The 17,175-nt window shown below is 48.6% G+C and overlaps 1 protein-coding gene across 5 annotated transcripts in view; it reads right to left on the reverse strand.

Annotated features, from left to right (window-relative positions):
• The window catches only part of ABTB3 (ankyrin repeat and BTB domain containing 3), a 301,218-nt gene that overhangs the window by 59,046 nt on the left and 224,997 nt on the right, over positions 1-17,175 (reverse strand). For 4 of the 5 annotated variants that reach the window (XM_070507006.1, XM_044781106.2, XM_044781113.2 and 1 more), the window contains exon 4: positions 14,376-14,528. In XM_070507006.1, the coding sequence (XP_070363107.1) occupies positions 14,376-14,528 (153 nt within the window). Of the gene's footprint in view, positions 1-14,375; positions 14,529-14,643; positions 14,760-17,175 lie in introns of those variants that run through there. The other variant, XM_070507007.1, reaches the window with a different exon arrangement.

Raw genomic sequence — 17,175 nt, forward strand, 5'->3', positions numbered from 1 at the left:
GATGGACACGAGGAGCTACCATTTAAAGAAATCTTCATTAATTCATTCTGATCACCTATCATATTTCAAGTAACGTGCAAGGCACACTCACTGCTTCTATACTCAAAATATTTCATTGGCTCCCAAATAATAATAATAACAAACACATATAGCAGTTATTGTGTGTCAGGAACTACACACACACACACACACACACACACACACACTCATTCACATATATGATCTTATCTAATCCTTTTTTTAACCCTACAAAATTTATCTTCATCTTTCAAAAGAGCAAAGTGCAGTACAGAGAGGCTAAGAAATTCGCTCTAGGTCACAGAGCCAGCAAGTGGGAGAACTGAGATTTGAACCAGGCAGACTGTTGCTGGAGCCCTGTTCTTACCACCCCACTTGATGGCCTCTCTGTGCTACCAAAGGCCTTCCACGTTTCTTCCCTTAGATTCTATTCAAAGGCTGCCTGGGTCACTGCTAGATAACGGGTACTGGGCTGGGTGCCAAAGAAACAGAAATTCCCAACCACAGGCTTCAAATTCAAGGCCCTCTTGCAAGTGTTCCTCTGGAAAGTTCTTCATCTCTCAACCTCTTCTTTCTCACCTCTTCCAGCCAGCAAGGCCTGCTCCATACACACATTTCCTGACTGCTTTCTAGCCTGCATGCATGGTGCACCCCTCACTTCAAATCCCGCCCCCTACCCTGCCCCCATCCTCCTTTCCTTCAACTCGTATTCTGCAGACAAGTCCAATATGACAGCTTCTGACTTGCAGAAACCCCGAACATCAGTGCTGAAAGCAAGCACTCAGCTCAACTCTTTACCTTCTTAAGATCAGGAAACTGGAAGCCTGGGAAGGGTTAAGTAATTTCCAGAGGTCACAGATGTATTTAAGGAGCAGAATCCATGTCTTTCTCTAAGGTCACTTAGCAGGTCTCTCTAGGAATATCTCTGGGTTTGTGTAGGGCAGTGGTTCTTACTGGGGGTGATTTTGTCACCAAGGGGACATTTGGCAATGTCTGGAGACAGTTTTGGTTCTCACAACCGGGGAGGTGCTACTGGAGTCTGGTGGGTAGAGGGGGATGCTGCTAGACATCCTACAGCGCACAGGCCAGCCCCACAACAAAGAGTTATCGGGCCCCAAATGTCAACAGGGCTGAGGCTGAGAAATCTCGGTGGAGGGTAATAAAATTTTTTTGCATCGTCTCTTCTTTATCAAGCAGTTCCCATTTCCAGGATTCTGTAAGCGTGACAGTACAATGGTGCCTCCAGAAATGAATCGTGAAATGGCAAGTCAGAGGATGATGCGCGTACTTGGATACCAGCCCCGGGCTGCCCTCCTCAAAACACTTTCCCACGGAAGCCAAATTCCCTTTCCTAGGCTTCAAGTCCCCCAGCTGAGGACTTTTTGCTTTGCTTTTGGGTAGCAAAAAGATGAACAAATTGAGACTTTCGTGTTGAAGTAAGTCACACCAAGATCTCCAGGCGCTTTCTAAGAAAAAAAATTATATCATTGCAGCAAGTGGAACATGGAATGGTTGTAAAGTTCCTAGGAGAAATCTTTGTCCAAAAATTGTGCCCACCTGCTGTTTAATGCCGCGAGTGAAGTACAGAACAGGGCCAGCTCATTAAACTGCCTCGGATAAGGTAAAGACAGTGTGACATCCTCCTCCCAGCCAATCTTTTCTGCCTCGAAAGAACTATCAAGGGACCTGGCACCTTCCTCCTCCTTAGAAGTAGATGTTAGTGGAGAAACCCACCGTGTTTGCCTCCCTCCCCCTGCAAAATAGAAATTCTGGGTCTACTCAAACATATGAAAAAAGATTTCTCTCAAATGCAAGGGTCACAAACACCCAGGAGAATGAAACTAGTGTGCTCATATCTGAATGTGTTGATATGTTATTTTAAGTAAAAAATAATGAAGAAGCATTATATATCTCTTGCTTTGGCATCACAGCTTATTTTAAAAGAGCTGAAAATAAGGCCTACTCTTAGAGAAAGGAGTCACCCCTGATTTTGGCAAGACCTTAATGTATCCCTGTTTGGCAGAGACTGGCTGTTGTTCTCCAGAGTCCTTTGTCTCCTTCATGTATTGTAGGACCTGAATTTTCAGCTGGGTACATGGCTGCCCAGATAAAGACTACATTTCCCAGGTTCCCTTGTGGTTAGATATGGCCACGTGACTAAGTGTGACCAATAGGAAGCGAGGGGAAGTGATGTGTGTAATCACTGGGGCATGCCCTATCCTTTTACTTTCCCTCTTCCCACTAGATAGATGTAGTCCTGGTGGGTGGGGTCATGCAGAGGAAGGTATCACCTAAGGGATGGCAGAGCAACAAGAGGGAAGATGCCTGGGTCCCTGACCTGGAGTTGCCATAACAGCCCAGCACTGCTTATGCCTGGATTGTTACATGAGGGAGAATTTTAAACTCTTATCTTATCCATTTTGCATGTATTTTGCATGTCTATTACAGCTAATGAATCTATATCTAATTAATCCAGTCCATAAATGGTTTTTAAATTTAAGTCAGTTCAGTGAAGTACACAGGAAGTGGTGAGTATATGCTGGCTATTGTGCTAGGTGCTGGAGATTCAAAGAAGAAAGTACACACACCATCTTCCAAGGAATTCTAGAAAGAACTGATGGTCTCCTATATAATGATCTTCACAAATAAACACACCACTTCCTGAGGTGTTCGGGCAAAGTTGGAGTGTTACAACCCCAAAATGCACTCCCAGTAACACCAGTCCCATACGATACTCTATGATGGGTCCACACATTTTTTCTGCAAAGGGCCAAATAGAAAATATTTTAGGCTTTGTGGGCCAAATAGTCTCTGTCATAACTACTCAACTCCACCACTGTAGTGTGAGATCAGCCAGAGACAATATTAAACAAATGGGCATGGCTATTTTTCCACGCAACTGTATTTATAAAAATAGGTGGCAGGAAGCTATACTTTGCTGACCCCTGCTCTACCATAAAAGATTTACATGGATAACCTTCTCTTTGGGATTTACAAGAAACATAGGCTGTTAAAAGCATTGAGAAATTTTTTTAAAAACCTATTCAATTTTATTTGTCAGTGTTTCCCAAATTTATTGAAACTGAACACAGCATTTTTTAATAATGCTTATTAATATCCCAGAACTGGCCTTCTAAATATGCTGTTGCAGACACTGGCTAAGTAACTTCTCTTGTTAATAAATTATTCTAGGCATACCATAAAATATAAAGTAATACAGTGAACACCTACATGCTCACCAGCCAACCTAGCTGAAAATATAAAACCTTCTAAGTACAAAGGCCCCCTGTACACCTGTCTTGATTCCATCATCTCTTCTACCCTCCTGACATTACCCTCTCTCCTGAATTTGACATTTATCATCCCTACACATGCTTTATACTACTTTTATGAATTCCTAATAATAGGTAGACTGCTTCGCATGTTGATAAACTTTATGTAAATGTTAGCATACTACACAAATCCTGCCTGGACTTGCTTTTTTAGCACAATATTATGTTTCTGGGACTTAGCTAGGCAGTAACATGTAGATCTAGTTATTTATTTTCATTGCTACTTGGTATTTCATTGAATGAACATACCATCACTTATTCATCCATTCTCCTTAGACAGACGACTTGTTTCTTCTCCTTTCCTTTGTCTTGCCATTACAAACACTGCGTCTATGAACATCTTTGCACGTCTCCTTATTTCCATTTGGAACAGTTTAGGGTATAGACCTAAGAGTAGAACTATATGTTTTCAGGTTTACTTGAAAGTAGATTCAGAGTTCCCCACAGTTGTATTTAAGAGTTCTCACTATTCTGCATCTTTGCTCAAATCCGATAGCATCAAGCCTTTAAGTTTTTGCCAATCTGACGGGTATGAAATGCATACCTGGGTGTGGTTTTGATTGCATTTCCAGGATTACTGGTGAGGTTGAGCCCTTTTCATGCATTTCCTGGCCATTTGGTAGGCTATTTCTATGTCAAGTCTTCACAGGGATCTCTGGCACCGGACAATGCTGACAACGCTAGATTGACACAGGAGGCTGCTGTGCATCTGAATTCCGAGAAGGAACTAAGGCTGGAGGCTGAGCCTTTCAAGGTGAACCTGTGGCCTCGTTCAAAAGTTACTTTCCGTTTCTCAGTGTTGACTCTTTGATTGGAGCCACCTTTTTAGCTGAGGGAACTTTGGCCTTAGAGTCAGACAGCCCTGGTTCAAATCCAAAATGGGGCATGTTCTATGTGTGACCATGGGCAGGTTCCCCCAGAGCCCCAGTTTTCTCAGGTGTGAAGAGGAAAATACAGCCTCTCCATATGGTTCGGGGAGAACTGGATGGAGCAGAGCGTGAGAAGCCCCCAGGACAGTGCTGGCCCACGCAGGGTCTTGACTGTTAGTTTCCTCTATCATCTTGTAAGATATAAGAGAGGGCATGAGCTGAATCCCCACTTATTTCCTTCACCCTTTGCATGCCTCAGTTTCCCCCACAGGTAACAGTGTGATTACCATTTGCTCATCGAACATCAGACCACAAGACTGAATAACCTTCAGAGTTAGAAAGGACTCTGGAAATCCAGTCTGGTGCTTCTTAAGCTCTTGTAGGGCGATTTAATGAACTGATGAAAAGTAAGATCACTTCGGAAAAATGGCACATACACGTGGAACGTTGTGATGACTACGAACTTTTAGAAGGATAGGCCCTGCTCCTCCTTACCCTAAGCACCCCTGTGATGGCTTTGTATGAAGTACTTTCTACCAAGTATATGGCTTTGTAGTAAGGATTGGTTGCCTAATTACTAAGGGAAGATAATGTTCCTATGAGCCAATATTTTAAACTCAAGTTTGGGAGGTTTGCTGGTAGATGAGTAAACAAGCACCTTGGGCAGAAATGTAATAGACTCAAGAGTGGGCCAAAAAAAAAAAAAACCCCTGTTCCCAGGAAGCCAAATCCCATACGACAAACCACATACCCTCAGACTGCCAGCCTGGAGGGGAAGCCCCATTTTGGAAGGGAGCCCCAAATGCCACTCAGATGCAGCTCTCTGTGTTGCTGTAAGCATCCAACGTGCTTCTGTTTTGCTTTTAACACTTTGGAAGCTCAGAACAAATTCCAAGTGTTGGCAAACTGTCTGTCGCCTGCAATCTGGTTTCTGCCCACACCAGGCTGTTGAGATGGCTGCTGTAAAGGGTGCTGATGATGGTTCCCTTACTGCCAAGCCAGGGGGCCTCCTTTGGTCTGCGTCTTCTTCGCTGACGGCAGCCTTGGATTCTGGTGGCCCCTCTCCATCTTAGTTCCCTTGGTGTCTGCCACCTCACTCTCTTTGGGTTTCTCTCTGACCTTGGACCACTCTTCCTTCATCTCAGGATGATGCCTCTTCATCAGTCTCTTCCCTGTGGCAATCTCATCCACATCCATGACTTCAATGGCCACCTGTCTGCCAGCATCTCCCCCAAAGGCCTCTTTAGTTAAGAGCTCTCTTCCGAGTTCCACACCGGAATCTCATCTGCCTACCAATGTCTCCATGTTGAAGGCTTTGTGCATTGGAATTAGGAAAAGTCTTAGTCTCTTCGCTTATAATATCATCAACAAAAAGCCCTTTGCATCATTCATTCATTCGATGAATATTTATTGGGCCCCAACTATGTGCCAGGCTCTGTTGCAGGCCCTATGATCAAGGTAACTGATTTCTGCCCCAGCCCTAATGAGAAGGAAGCCAACTGCCTGAGATAAAGTCTATGCTGTGACCCTTTCTTCTGGAATATTCTATGCCCCCTAACCTCTGCTCCCTTGGGACAAGGCCCTGCCAATCAAGGGCCATATTTGCTGTCTACTCATGTCCTCCTTGCCCTCTGCTCTCTCTTCCCACTAGTGACCCTATCTAAGGTTGCAAATGCAGCTGGTGATGGACACCCAATTGCTTTGGACATGGTTCAGTACTCCAGCCAATGATCGCCTTCAAAAATCTCATATTTCAGAGAAAATATAAAACTCGCTTCATTCAGAGGAACTCTTGAGTCACTGGGGTGGGGACAATGGCCCCCAAGCCAGTCAGTCCCAGCTGATTCTCTTCCTGCACCCACGGGGACTGATTCACCAGCCGTGGCAGAAGGGCCAAGGCATGCCAGACCTCAGCCTGGGCTACAAACCATATCCCCAACGGTATACCACCACATCGCTTCAACATATTTATTTCCCCTCTCTCTCAGAGGAAGTTGAGGCTATTGTTTTTGGCAACCAGGAGGAGCTGACCTTCTTGGTCCAGAGGGAGAGGAGTAAGATAACAGCTAACATTTAATGTGCATTTCCTATGACACAGTGTGCTACATGCTACAGGGTGCTAAATGGCTTACATATATTATTTTACTTAATCATCCCCACAACCTTACGAGGTGGGCATATTATTGTCCCCCTTTTACAGATACAGAAACTGAAGCCCAGAGAGGAGAGTAACTTGCCTAAGGTCACACAGAGAGTAAGAAGTCGAGGCAGGATTTGAACCCAGACAGTCAGGCTGCAAGGCCGGCACTCCTAACCACTGTGCTCTGCTTCCTCTCGGATTAGAGGACAGGGTGAGCGCTTAATTCCCTGGCAACCTTGCTTGGATGGGGAAGCCTGACACAGACTCTCATTTCCATGGACAGCCAAGCGCAACGGCATTTTGAACTCCACATTTTCAAAACTGAACCCGTTATTACTTCTCCCCTCTCGTCCTTATCCTGTGTTTGTTAAAAGCACCCCTAGCTACACGCTCTCCCAAGACAGGGACCTCAGAGTCAATTTTTCACATAAAAGTTTGGTGGGGGGAATAGGTGTCACACGTACATACTACAAAATCCAACAGTCAAGTCAGTTTCCCTCCCGTCTCTGTCCCCCGGGCGACGGGTTGAATTAGGTTCCCTAAAAAGATATGTTGAAGCCCTAACCCACCTCTCCCCCTCCGCCCTGTACCTGTGAATGTCACTTTATTTGGAAATAGGGTCTTTGTACATGATATCAAGTTAAGATGAGGTCATTAGGGTGGGTCCTAATCCAATGACTGGTATCCTTATAGGAAGATGAAAATCTGGCCAGAGACACAGGGGGAAGCCGTGTGAAGAAGGAGGCAGATGGGAGTTAGGTTGCCACGAGCCCAGGCAGGCCTGGAGCTACAAGAAGCTGGAAGAGCAAAGGAAGGACCCTTTCCTTGAGGCTTCAAAGGGAGCGTGGCCCTGCCGACACCTTGATTTTGGACTTTTAGCCTCTGGATCTGTGAGACCGTAAATGCCTGTTGTTTTCAGCCCTCCGGTCTGTGGTACTTTGTCACAGCGGCCACAGGAACCCGAGTCACCCCGTTTTCCAATTACGATGTTGGTTATCGGTTTCATATCTACCCTTCCAGGGACCGCCGGACCGCGGATAGCAAACACACACATGTATATTCCACACAAGGGTGACGTGTTATACACTATTCTGTGTGGTCATTTTCACTGGATCACACCCCCCGGGCTATTTAAGAGAATTGTGGTGAAATATACATAACATAAAATTTAACATTTTAACCATTTTTAAGTGTGCAGTTCTGTGGCATGAAGTACTTTCATAGGAACCATCGCCACCAGCCATCTCCAGAACTTTTCATCTTCCCAAACGGAACTCTGTATCCATGGTACATTAACTCTGCATGGCCTTATACCTGCCACCTCCAGCCCACCAGGGCCATCTCTGACACTTCGCACTCCCTCCCGTCCCATTCATCGCCAAGTCCTGCTGCCTGCACCTCCGCTGTTTCTCCAGCATCCTTCCCTATCCTTCCATCCTCGCTGCTTCTGCCTTAGTCCTCCTGTCAGCATCTCTCACCTGGATGCCTACAGCAGCTTCCTGACTCCAGGCCCCCGCCCCGCTCACCTCAGCCCACTTTCCATGCCACCACCAGCCCCTCTTTCTAAAATACAAAACTGATATTGCTTCCCTGCTTAATAATGTGCGGCGGTTCCCCACAGCATCTAGTCCAAATTCTTTGGCATGGCGTAGAAGACCCTCCGTGGGCGGAATTTAACCCAGCTTTCCATGCTGTGTTCAATGTCTGGCCCAGGGCCGGGCCCACAGGAGGCGCTCAGAGCAGTGTGGGTTGAACCCTATGTTCTTGGTTTGAATTCCTTATGTTTCTTCCAATACATGTTCCTGCCTTCAGGCCTCTGCATACGTGGTTCCCTCTGTGTGGACTTATTTTTCCAATGCCATTTCCGCTCTCCTCTCCTGTCTTCACCTTCTTTACCTGATAAATGTGTTTATTCTTCAGGATTCAGATCAAACAGTACCTCTTGCATTTCTAGCTTTCTCAGACCTAGGTCTTTACTGCCTTATATTAGAGCATTTACCAGAATTTTCTGTAATTACTTTGACGTCTCTGCTCCCACTTCACCCCCAGTGTAACTCATAGTAGGCCAGCCACATAGCAGGTGCTTGAAATGTGCCTGCTAAGTGCAGGCCTGCCTTGCCAGCTCGGCTCCTGGAGCAGGCTCCGTGGCCTGTCCCTGACACTGTTAGGGAAGGACAGTTGAGCTGCAAAGCGACTCCCCTGGGATCAGGGAGCAGGCAGTTTCCAGTCTTGCAGGAGGCGCTAATGCACTGACATCGGTGCGGGGGGCAGCGTGGATTTCACATCTGCTGGAGGTGAAGCGGGGGTTGGCGTTCCTAAGCCCCACTTCCATGCTGGCCCAGCTAGAGAGGCCATGGGGAGCTGTAGGATTTGTCCTGAGCCTGGGAGGGACAAGGACACTCAGCGGGGGAGGAGAGAGCAGTTCCTGACCCTGTGAGAGGCTGGGAGCTTTCCCAGGCCCACAGAGCCATGTGCCAGGCCCAGGTGCTCAGTCTCTGCAGGTGATCTGAGAGAGAGAACAGGGAGGCCCCGGGTCTGAATTCAGGGGTCAATGTGGACGTGACCGAAGGAAATGGCTGGCATGGATGTGGCTCCAGATCCCCTACCCCCAGTTGTCCCCATAAGCCCCGGGCCATGATAGCAAGTATTTCTCTAAAGCAGGAGTGTGACACTGTCCCTTCCCCTCCAAGGCCTGGAGATGCTCTCTGAACACCTGGTCAGTGTGTTCCTCCCTCCTCAATTCCTCTCTACCCCACATCTGTTTTACTTTCTTTATAGTACTCAGACTGTGAAATTATCTTGCTCATCTGTTCATTATAATTATCTGTGTCTCCCCAGCAGCACTTAAGTCCTGGGGACTCTGTCCCCTCTGAGCCCAGAACAAGACCTGGCACCATACAGACGTGGGAAGGGATGGATGGAGAGCATGTCGCTTCCCGACACCAAGAGCTGGAATTCCCTTCATCTGGGAGACCCTCCTCTTAACGGGTCACAGGTGTTTACAGGAACAAGGGCCAGCAGCTCCTGGGGCATGGGGCCTGTCTCCCTCGTGAGTCGGTGGCCACCAGATGCTGTGGCCCTCTGGGTCCAGCTGGGTCTTCCCTGATTTGGTATCCTTGGCCCCCCGCCCAGGGCCTGGTGGGCCATCAGCACCCCATACATGTTTGGTAAACGAACTCCAAGTTCCAGCAGTCATTACAGGGCTGTGTTAGAGGCACCAGAGTTTGAATTCACTTGCTGTTATGAAACAACCTTCACCTTAGAACCCAGTTGGACCCACACTGGACAAATAACAAAAGCTATTAACCTCAAAGGTGCCCAGGAGACATGGAAAGTGCTAAAGGTAGCACATCAAACAGCGGTGCCATTGGTGACATTCACATGTGACTCCATACTGAGGTTCCCCACCCCGTGAAACAGCTGTCACCCCGTCTTTACAGGAGATGAACCTAGCCCTGTGAGATGGGCGAGGTGACTTGCCCAACGTCACCTGCTAGAAAGCAGCAGAACCAAATGACAGCATCTAGTGTGGGGTCTGGCACTTAGTACGTGTTCAATAAACAGAATGAAAGAGTGAAGGAAAGAACGGATGACCGGGGTGTCCCGAGTCCCAGCCTGACACTCTCTGTACCTCACTACCCCAAAACTGATCCATCCCGGGACAGCTCAAAATGTGGTTTGAACTTAAGAAAGACTTGCAAAAAGGTGAACCATTTCCTGGAGCAAGCTCATGGTTCTAACAACTCCCAAATCCTGTTGGTAGGTGCTGTTTATCAGCTAAGAGAGGATCTGAGAACACCCCTCACTACCTTTATTTTAACATGGCCTCACTCTGGAGCAGAAAAACCTCCTCTTACAAATAAGGGAAAAACAATAGTACTTACTCTTTGTATTTCTGAAATGTTTCAAAGCCAATTACTAGTAAGAAAATGTGCCAACCCTGCCAGGGTATATTACTGGTGCCTTCCTTTAGCCTACTGTGCCTCTCCCCGACCTCCCAAAAGACAGGAAAAAGAAAAGAAGAAAAAAGGCTGGGAGCCGGCCCGGTGGTGCAGTGGTTAAGTTCACACGGTCCACTTCGGTGGCCTGGGGTTCACCGGTTTGGATCCTGGGTGCGGACCTACACACTGCTCATCAAGCCATGCTGCCACAGGCATCCCGCATATAAAATAGAGGAAGATGGGCACGGATGCTAGCTCAGGGCCAGTCTTCCTCAGCAAAAAGAGGAGGATTGGTGGCGAATGTTAACTCAGGGCTAATCTTCCTCAATGAAAAGAAAAGAAAAGAAAAGAAAAGAAAAGAAAAGAAAAGAAAAGGAAAGAAAAAGGCTGAATTTCCCAGGTTTAGATTATCTGTCACTTTAATTAAGGAAGAATAAATGGGTCACCCCTGTCAGCTTACAAACCACAGCCACATCAAATGGTGCTCCTTTAGAACAAACCCGATCACTGTGGTGAGGCTTTATTGTAACTGAATAAAGACAAAAGCAGAGCTCAGGCAGCATTTGGCCAAGGTCACTCTGAAAATCAATGGCAGCGCTAGCGTCAGACCTGGGAACCCTTGACCCTGGTTGCTCTGCCCAGCTGGTATCCAGGCTGCCTCCCACCAGGAAACCTCGGCCAGCTGGTAGGTAATTATATGTGCTAATAGTCACTGACACTCTGGCCGCCAACACCATGTGCCAAGTTCTTGCATTTACTAGAACGCCAAACTGCCCCCATCTTTCCAGGGCTGTTTATTTAGAGAGGGGAGCTCAGCTCGGACTGACTCAGAACTAGGAACCTGCTTGGCAACATCGAAGACGGATGTCTGGGAGGGCGGAGACAAGGGGGCTGTATTTTCACCTCCACTCGCCAAGTCCTCATTCTAGACCTCATGTGCCTCACAGTAGCTGTGTGGCCTTGGACAAGTTTCAGAACCTCAGTGAGCCTCAGCCTTCCTCTCTGTAAAATGGGATAATAAAGTCTGTCTTGCACAGTGATTGGAGACAGCTCACCCCGAAAACTGTTGGTGCAGGCATGCTGTCGGTGTCTGATACCTACTTGTTGGATATCTAAATGAACAAAACTTCTTTGATCTTGTTTCCTGCCAACTGGAGACAGCAATTCCTCCTTCATGTCACATTAAATGAAATTGGAAAATATATGTATAGATGTATCTATATGCAGGCTGATCTGAAAAATAGGTACCCTTTTTTTTTTAAAAAAAAAAACTGGTTCATTCTTTCATGTACTGAATTTAGTCTAGTTAATGGAACTTGTATGTCTTATGCTTCTAATTTACAGAAGCTAACGACATACTATAATTTAGTTTGTGAAGATGATTTCCAAACTTGATGAAAATTTAGCTGGAACAATCAAAGTGTGTTTTCTACACACAAATCATCATTCTGGAGTCAAATGAGTTGAGAATTGAGAGAGAAATGACAAAAAATAGCCTAGAGACTCAAAGGCAAGTGACTTTTTTTTGTTTCCCTGCTCTGAACGCATCCTTCACACGCACCCTGAATGCCAAGGGCTGAGGCCGCACACTGGACGGACGCTGAAATTGAATTTCCTTGGTGTGACTGTCAGAACGACACACACTTGTCACTAGACCGTGTGGTAAACGCTCCATGCTGGAGGAGGGGCATAGAGTTGGACAGTGGCCCTTGATGCTCACGTTCAGTCTATGGCATTAGGATAAGAGATAGAAGCATCTGGAAGACAGTTATCAGCATCCTTCAAGAGGGCTGAGTCTAGGTCTGGGGCTGGGGACCAGAAAAATTGCCTCTATCTTTGGGTGTCTGATATCTGGCTTCTGATTCTCATTTAATATCTCTATGATGTTGAGTTATCTAATCTTGCTGGGCCTTGATTTCTTCCTCTGTAAAATGGGACAACACCACTTTCCTGGATAATGACAGTGTTCGTTTTGAGGCTCACACGAGAAAGTGTCAAAAGCCTTTAAGGATTATCAAGCAGTACCTGGGGAGAAGCCTCCATCACTATGTTAGGGATAGTCGAGACCTGGGGCAATTTTAGCTAATTTTAGTTAAATTTAATTTTAGCAAATTTAGCTAGCTAATGACAACCATGTCGTGAGCACTTCTTTCCTTTCAGGCATTGTCATGACCCCACTTTGGGCTTGCACCAACCTCCGATGGGGGCTGCTATTATTATGTCCATGTTACAGGTGGGGAAATTAAGGTCCAGAGAGGTTAGCTAGCTTGCCCAAGGTTGCACAGCTAATTAACACTGGGGGGTGGGAATTGGACCCAGGCAATGGGACTCGGGAGCCCAGCATCCTAACTTTATGCTGCGGGTCTCCTGAGAGCATGACACACAAGGAGAACCTTGTCAGCAAGAGTTAAGGAAACATGGTACTTCCCCGGCAGCCAGCAGCCTCAACTTGTGATGCGAGGAGAGCTGGAGTGCCAAGGTCGTCCCAGGGTGCAGCTGGGGACAGTGAGCAGGGGTGGGGGGAGCGAGCCTGCAGGTAGGGTGCCACATCCAGGACACAGGAGCAGGAGAGTCTGGTGGGCAGAGGGATGGGCCTTGGAGTCGGAGCCACAAGGATCTTGGCCCTGGCACCTCCACCTGCGAACTGTCCACCAACAGTTGCCTAATCTGTAAATGGCAAGATTGGACGAACCTCAGGAAGCTGGCGGGGATTAAAGTCAATTTCTTGTTGCAACTGATAACTGGCACATAGTAGGTGCTCAATAAATGGCTGCTCCCTAGCCTCTCCTTGAGACCTGCCAATACTCTAGGTGACAAAGTGTAAAGGATGGTGGCACAGCCAAAAACCACCCAGACAGAAACCTGAGGACAGGACAACTCAATGGTCACACCTATGGGCCTGTGGGTCTAGGCTGCCTCAATTCATATCCTGGCTCCAACACTTACTAGTCCCATGACCCTGGGCATGTTACTTAACCTATCTGTGCCTCAGTTTCCTTACCTGTAAAGTGGGCATAACAAAGGTACCCACGTCACAGGGTTTGGGGAATATTAGATACAACTGTGTAGAGAGCTCAGAGTGGCACCCAGCGATGGAAGCACTCAGCAAATGTTAGCAATGATGACTTCCATCAGCCCCTGCATGTTCTTGGGCTGGGGGGCATCTCTGGGCTTCCAGTAGGCTATGCTTATACTGCAAACCCTCCATTTCCTTGCGGACTCCCGGTCAGATCCTGGGAGGCCGGAACTCCTGCAGCCTGGCCATGTGATTGGGCTGGATGAACTTTAGAGGAGGGGCAGTTTCTCAGGTGGGGCGTGGGGATGTGGACGTGGTGACAATGACCACCCGGAAAACAGCACAGGGAGTCAGGAAAGTGCACACACACAAACACCCCCCTCAGTTTCTGTGCTTTTTGCATTTAGAGCCAGGTTTTGACTCAGCTGAGCTGTTGTTTTATTTCTTCTGCTTTGGATAAAAATGAGCCCCCATGCATGGGGTCCCTGAGGGGCCCATGATAATTCCCACGCTGATGGAGGAGAGACCTGGATAGAGGTGGGAGAAATAGAGAGCGCACCATTCCCTCCCCATGCATGTGAAAAAGCAAGGCACTCTCTTATCCAGCTAGAAATTTTACTGTGCAAGGTTTTGTTGGAAAACTACAGGAAGACCATAATTTACTTCTTGTGCAAAAGGTAGGTGGGTGGCGAGAGAGAATACAAATAGAAAGAATACGAATAGGAACAAGGCACACTCATATCTTGTAATCGAAGAATCGGAGCATTCCCACATAGCCTGGCTTCTGTCCCCCATCCCTGGAACTCGAGGGACCTGCTTATTGTTAAGCCCGCGTCTGTTTTTAAACCAGCGGAGCCCGGATCTCAGCAGGGGCAATGTCTGCTGGGCGCAAACCGCCCGGGAGGACTCGGATTGGAGGGGAGGATGCAATGGGTGCGGAGCCTGCGGCCTGCCCGCGGCCCTCCCTCCCCGGGGCGGGCTGGGCGTGCCGGGCAGCGCGCCCCCTCCTGCGCCCGGCCCGTCGCCGTCCCATCCCCGGAGCGCGGCCCGCGGCCCTACCTGAGCTGGCGCGGTTCGCAGTCCACGCCGGGCAGCAGCAGCCGGGCCGCCTGGCGGACGTCGTCGCTGTCCATGGAGAAGCTGCGGCGGTGGCCGGCGTGCGCCACGGCCACCCGGATCCACTCCATGAGCGGCGGCAGCACGAGGAAGGGCCTGCAGCGGGGGAGGGATGGAGACGCGTTAGGGCGCTCGGCGCGGGGCTGCCGGCTCGGCCCCACCCCCTGCTCGTCGCCGATCCCCCCCACCCCGCTTTCCCTGGAGACCCTGCCTCTGTGTTCCGGAGCGGTGGGAGAGCCTTTGGAGACATCCCGAGCGCACCGGAGAGCTCGGGGCAGGTTCTCCCGAGTCTTTGGGCCTCAGTTTCCTCATCTGTCAAAGGGGATAGTGTGACTGTGAACGGATACGATGTGACTGTCCTGCTAGTATTCTCTCCCTCGGAGATCATGTGGACATAAACGAGATGAGTCACTTAAAGCGCCAACCACAGAGGCTGGTGCTCAGCAGAGACCTCCCGGAATGCCTAGGGTTATCAGTACTTGGGGCTCCCCATTCTGGGCTCACTCCTAAGGTGTCCTCCAACTCCCCCTTCCCCACCCCAGCCTGCTCCCTGTCATCCTTCTGGAGCTTTCCCAGGGCTCAGCTCGGCCCAGACACCCTGCTGCCAACAAGCTTTTGCACCTGGAAAAGGCGCAGAGAGAGCCAAGTCAACAGGCAGCCTTCCCGGAGAGCCAGGCCGGCAAGCAGCCCCGTCAAGCCACCAAAGTGGGGTTTTGGGAGCCTTGGCTACAGCCCTGAAGCTCTGGGGGCCTCAGGTTCCCCACCTGCTAATGAGATCACAGTAGGGTGTCCAGCTTGTTTGCAAGAATTAACTGAGACAACGCCTATGGTTGGACTATGACTTTCTAAGTCTAATACATTTGTGCCATCTTTCTGTTCTTCCAGTGATGAGGAGAAACTCTGTCCTCACATTAGGATTATGGGGGGAGGGGAGGAGCTTTTGAAATATACTGACACTGGATTCCTAGCCCAGGAATTCTGACTTAATTCATCTAGGATGGAGGAATTAAAACCTCCCCTATGTGGACGTATTGTGCATCGGAATTATGTGGAGGGCCTGCTAGCATACAGATTGCTGGGTCCCACCCCCAGAGGCTCTGACTCAGTAGATCAGGGGAAGTGGCCAAGAATTTGCATTTCCAATAAGTTCCTGGGTGATGCTGGTGCTGCTGTGCTGGGGGCCACACTCAAAGAACTTCTGCTCTGAAGTATTGTTAGAGGGCCTGGGAATCAGCCGGTGTGTGTGTGTGTGTGTGTGTGTGTGTGTGTTAAAACGCAGACTCTCTCCAGAGATGCTGATTGCACAGTCCACGAACATCATTTTAATAAGCAGCTCCTATGATACTGATCTAGGTAGAACAAGGACCACACTTTGAGAAATGCACTCAAAAAGGTTTCCTGGCATTCAGCAGGGTTGCAAGTGCTAGGGTGCAAAATTTAAGGAGGCCAGGTCATGCAAATATGTTCTAAGCACTTCTCCTGCCTCACCCTGGCCCTGGTGCTGCCATTCAGTCTGGCAGGGTTGCCATGGGAGTGACAAGAGGGTGGTGAATAGAGGGTTTACGGGATGCAGATGTCAGGAGCTTCCCACCACGTTTTTGATGGCAGGTTCCAGTTTTCCTAGAGAGCAACCTATTTCTCCGACGTTAATATTCAACAGCTAGGTCTTTTACATTCATCTCATTTAATCCCATTCATGATCTCATCTAAATGCTTACGCCCAACCTACAGGCTCGTTATGATTATTGCCCATCTTCTAGATCAGGAGAATGAAGTTTATTGAGGTTGTCACGTGCCCTGGATCACAAGGTTAGCAAGTATGAGAGCTGGGAATGAGACCCGAGTCATTTGCCCATGTGATGCTGACATCCTCTTGTCCAACTTCCCAGCATGCACTCTGTTACCCAGCATGCACTCGGTACCCCAGGGGAGCTGATCTGGTCATGGACCCTTGATGGCATGGCCATGTCCACTCTCACTCCCGCAGCTCAGTTCCCTATCTGTAAGGCTTCCAGCCCTTTAAAAGTCTAGACCCCACTTAACCTTCAAACCACAGTTCAAATCCCACCTAAACATTTCTTTTGATGACTGCACCTCACAAGGACCCCTCCTGTGGTAGACTGCACCCCACTGGCCTTACCTGCTGTAGATGTCCCACTAGAATGTCAACTCCACAGGGGCAGGGACTTGGGACTGCTAGGTTTCCTGATGCAGCCCCAGCCCCAGGACTGTGCCTGGCAGGCTGTGAGCACTTAATAAATCTTTGTTCACGAAACAGACTAAGATTTACCAATTTCTTACAGGGTGAAATGGATAAAATCGAGTTTCTGGACCCATGGACCTGTGGGGCAGACTCCCAGGGAATTGCTGCCTGCATCAGCCCGCTGCTTAGGCTGTCGCCCTCATTCTCTCCTTCTCTCTATCACCTAAACCGAATCAGGCATTCAATAAACACACACTGACTTGAAATTGAATTGGATTCTACTGTCTCAGGTGAGCAGGACTTATTTTTGTCCCCGTGTCTCCATTACTGGTGAAACCAGCCTGGAGTGCTCAGAGAGCTCCCCTCCGGGTTGCTTTTCAGAGGCAGCACCCCCACCCCAGTCCTGCGGTTCCCTCTGCTCCGTGCCCCCAGCACAGCTCCCAGCTCCCAGTCCTGGGGGGCGGGGTCTCTAGCACAGACTGCCCTTCGGCTGGCGTGTTTCCTGTTAGATGCAGGCCCGGGGCACAGCCAGCTCCTCAT

This window comes from Equus asinus, chromosome 4 (assembly GCF_041296235.1).
Source record: "Equus asinus isolate D_3611 breed Donkey chromosome 4, EquAss-T2T_v2, whole genome shotgun sequence".
Taxonomy (NCBI): domain Eukaryota; kingdom Metazoa; phylum Chordata; class Mammalia; order Perissodactyla; family Equidae; genus Equus; species Equus asinus.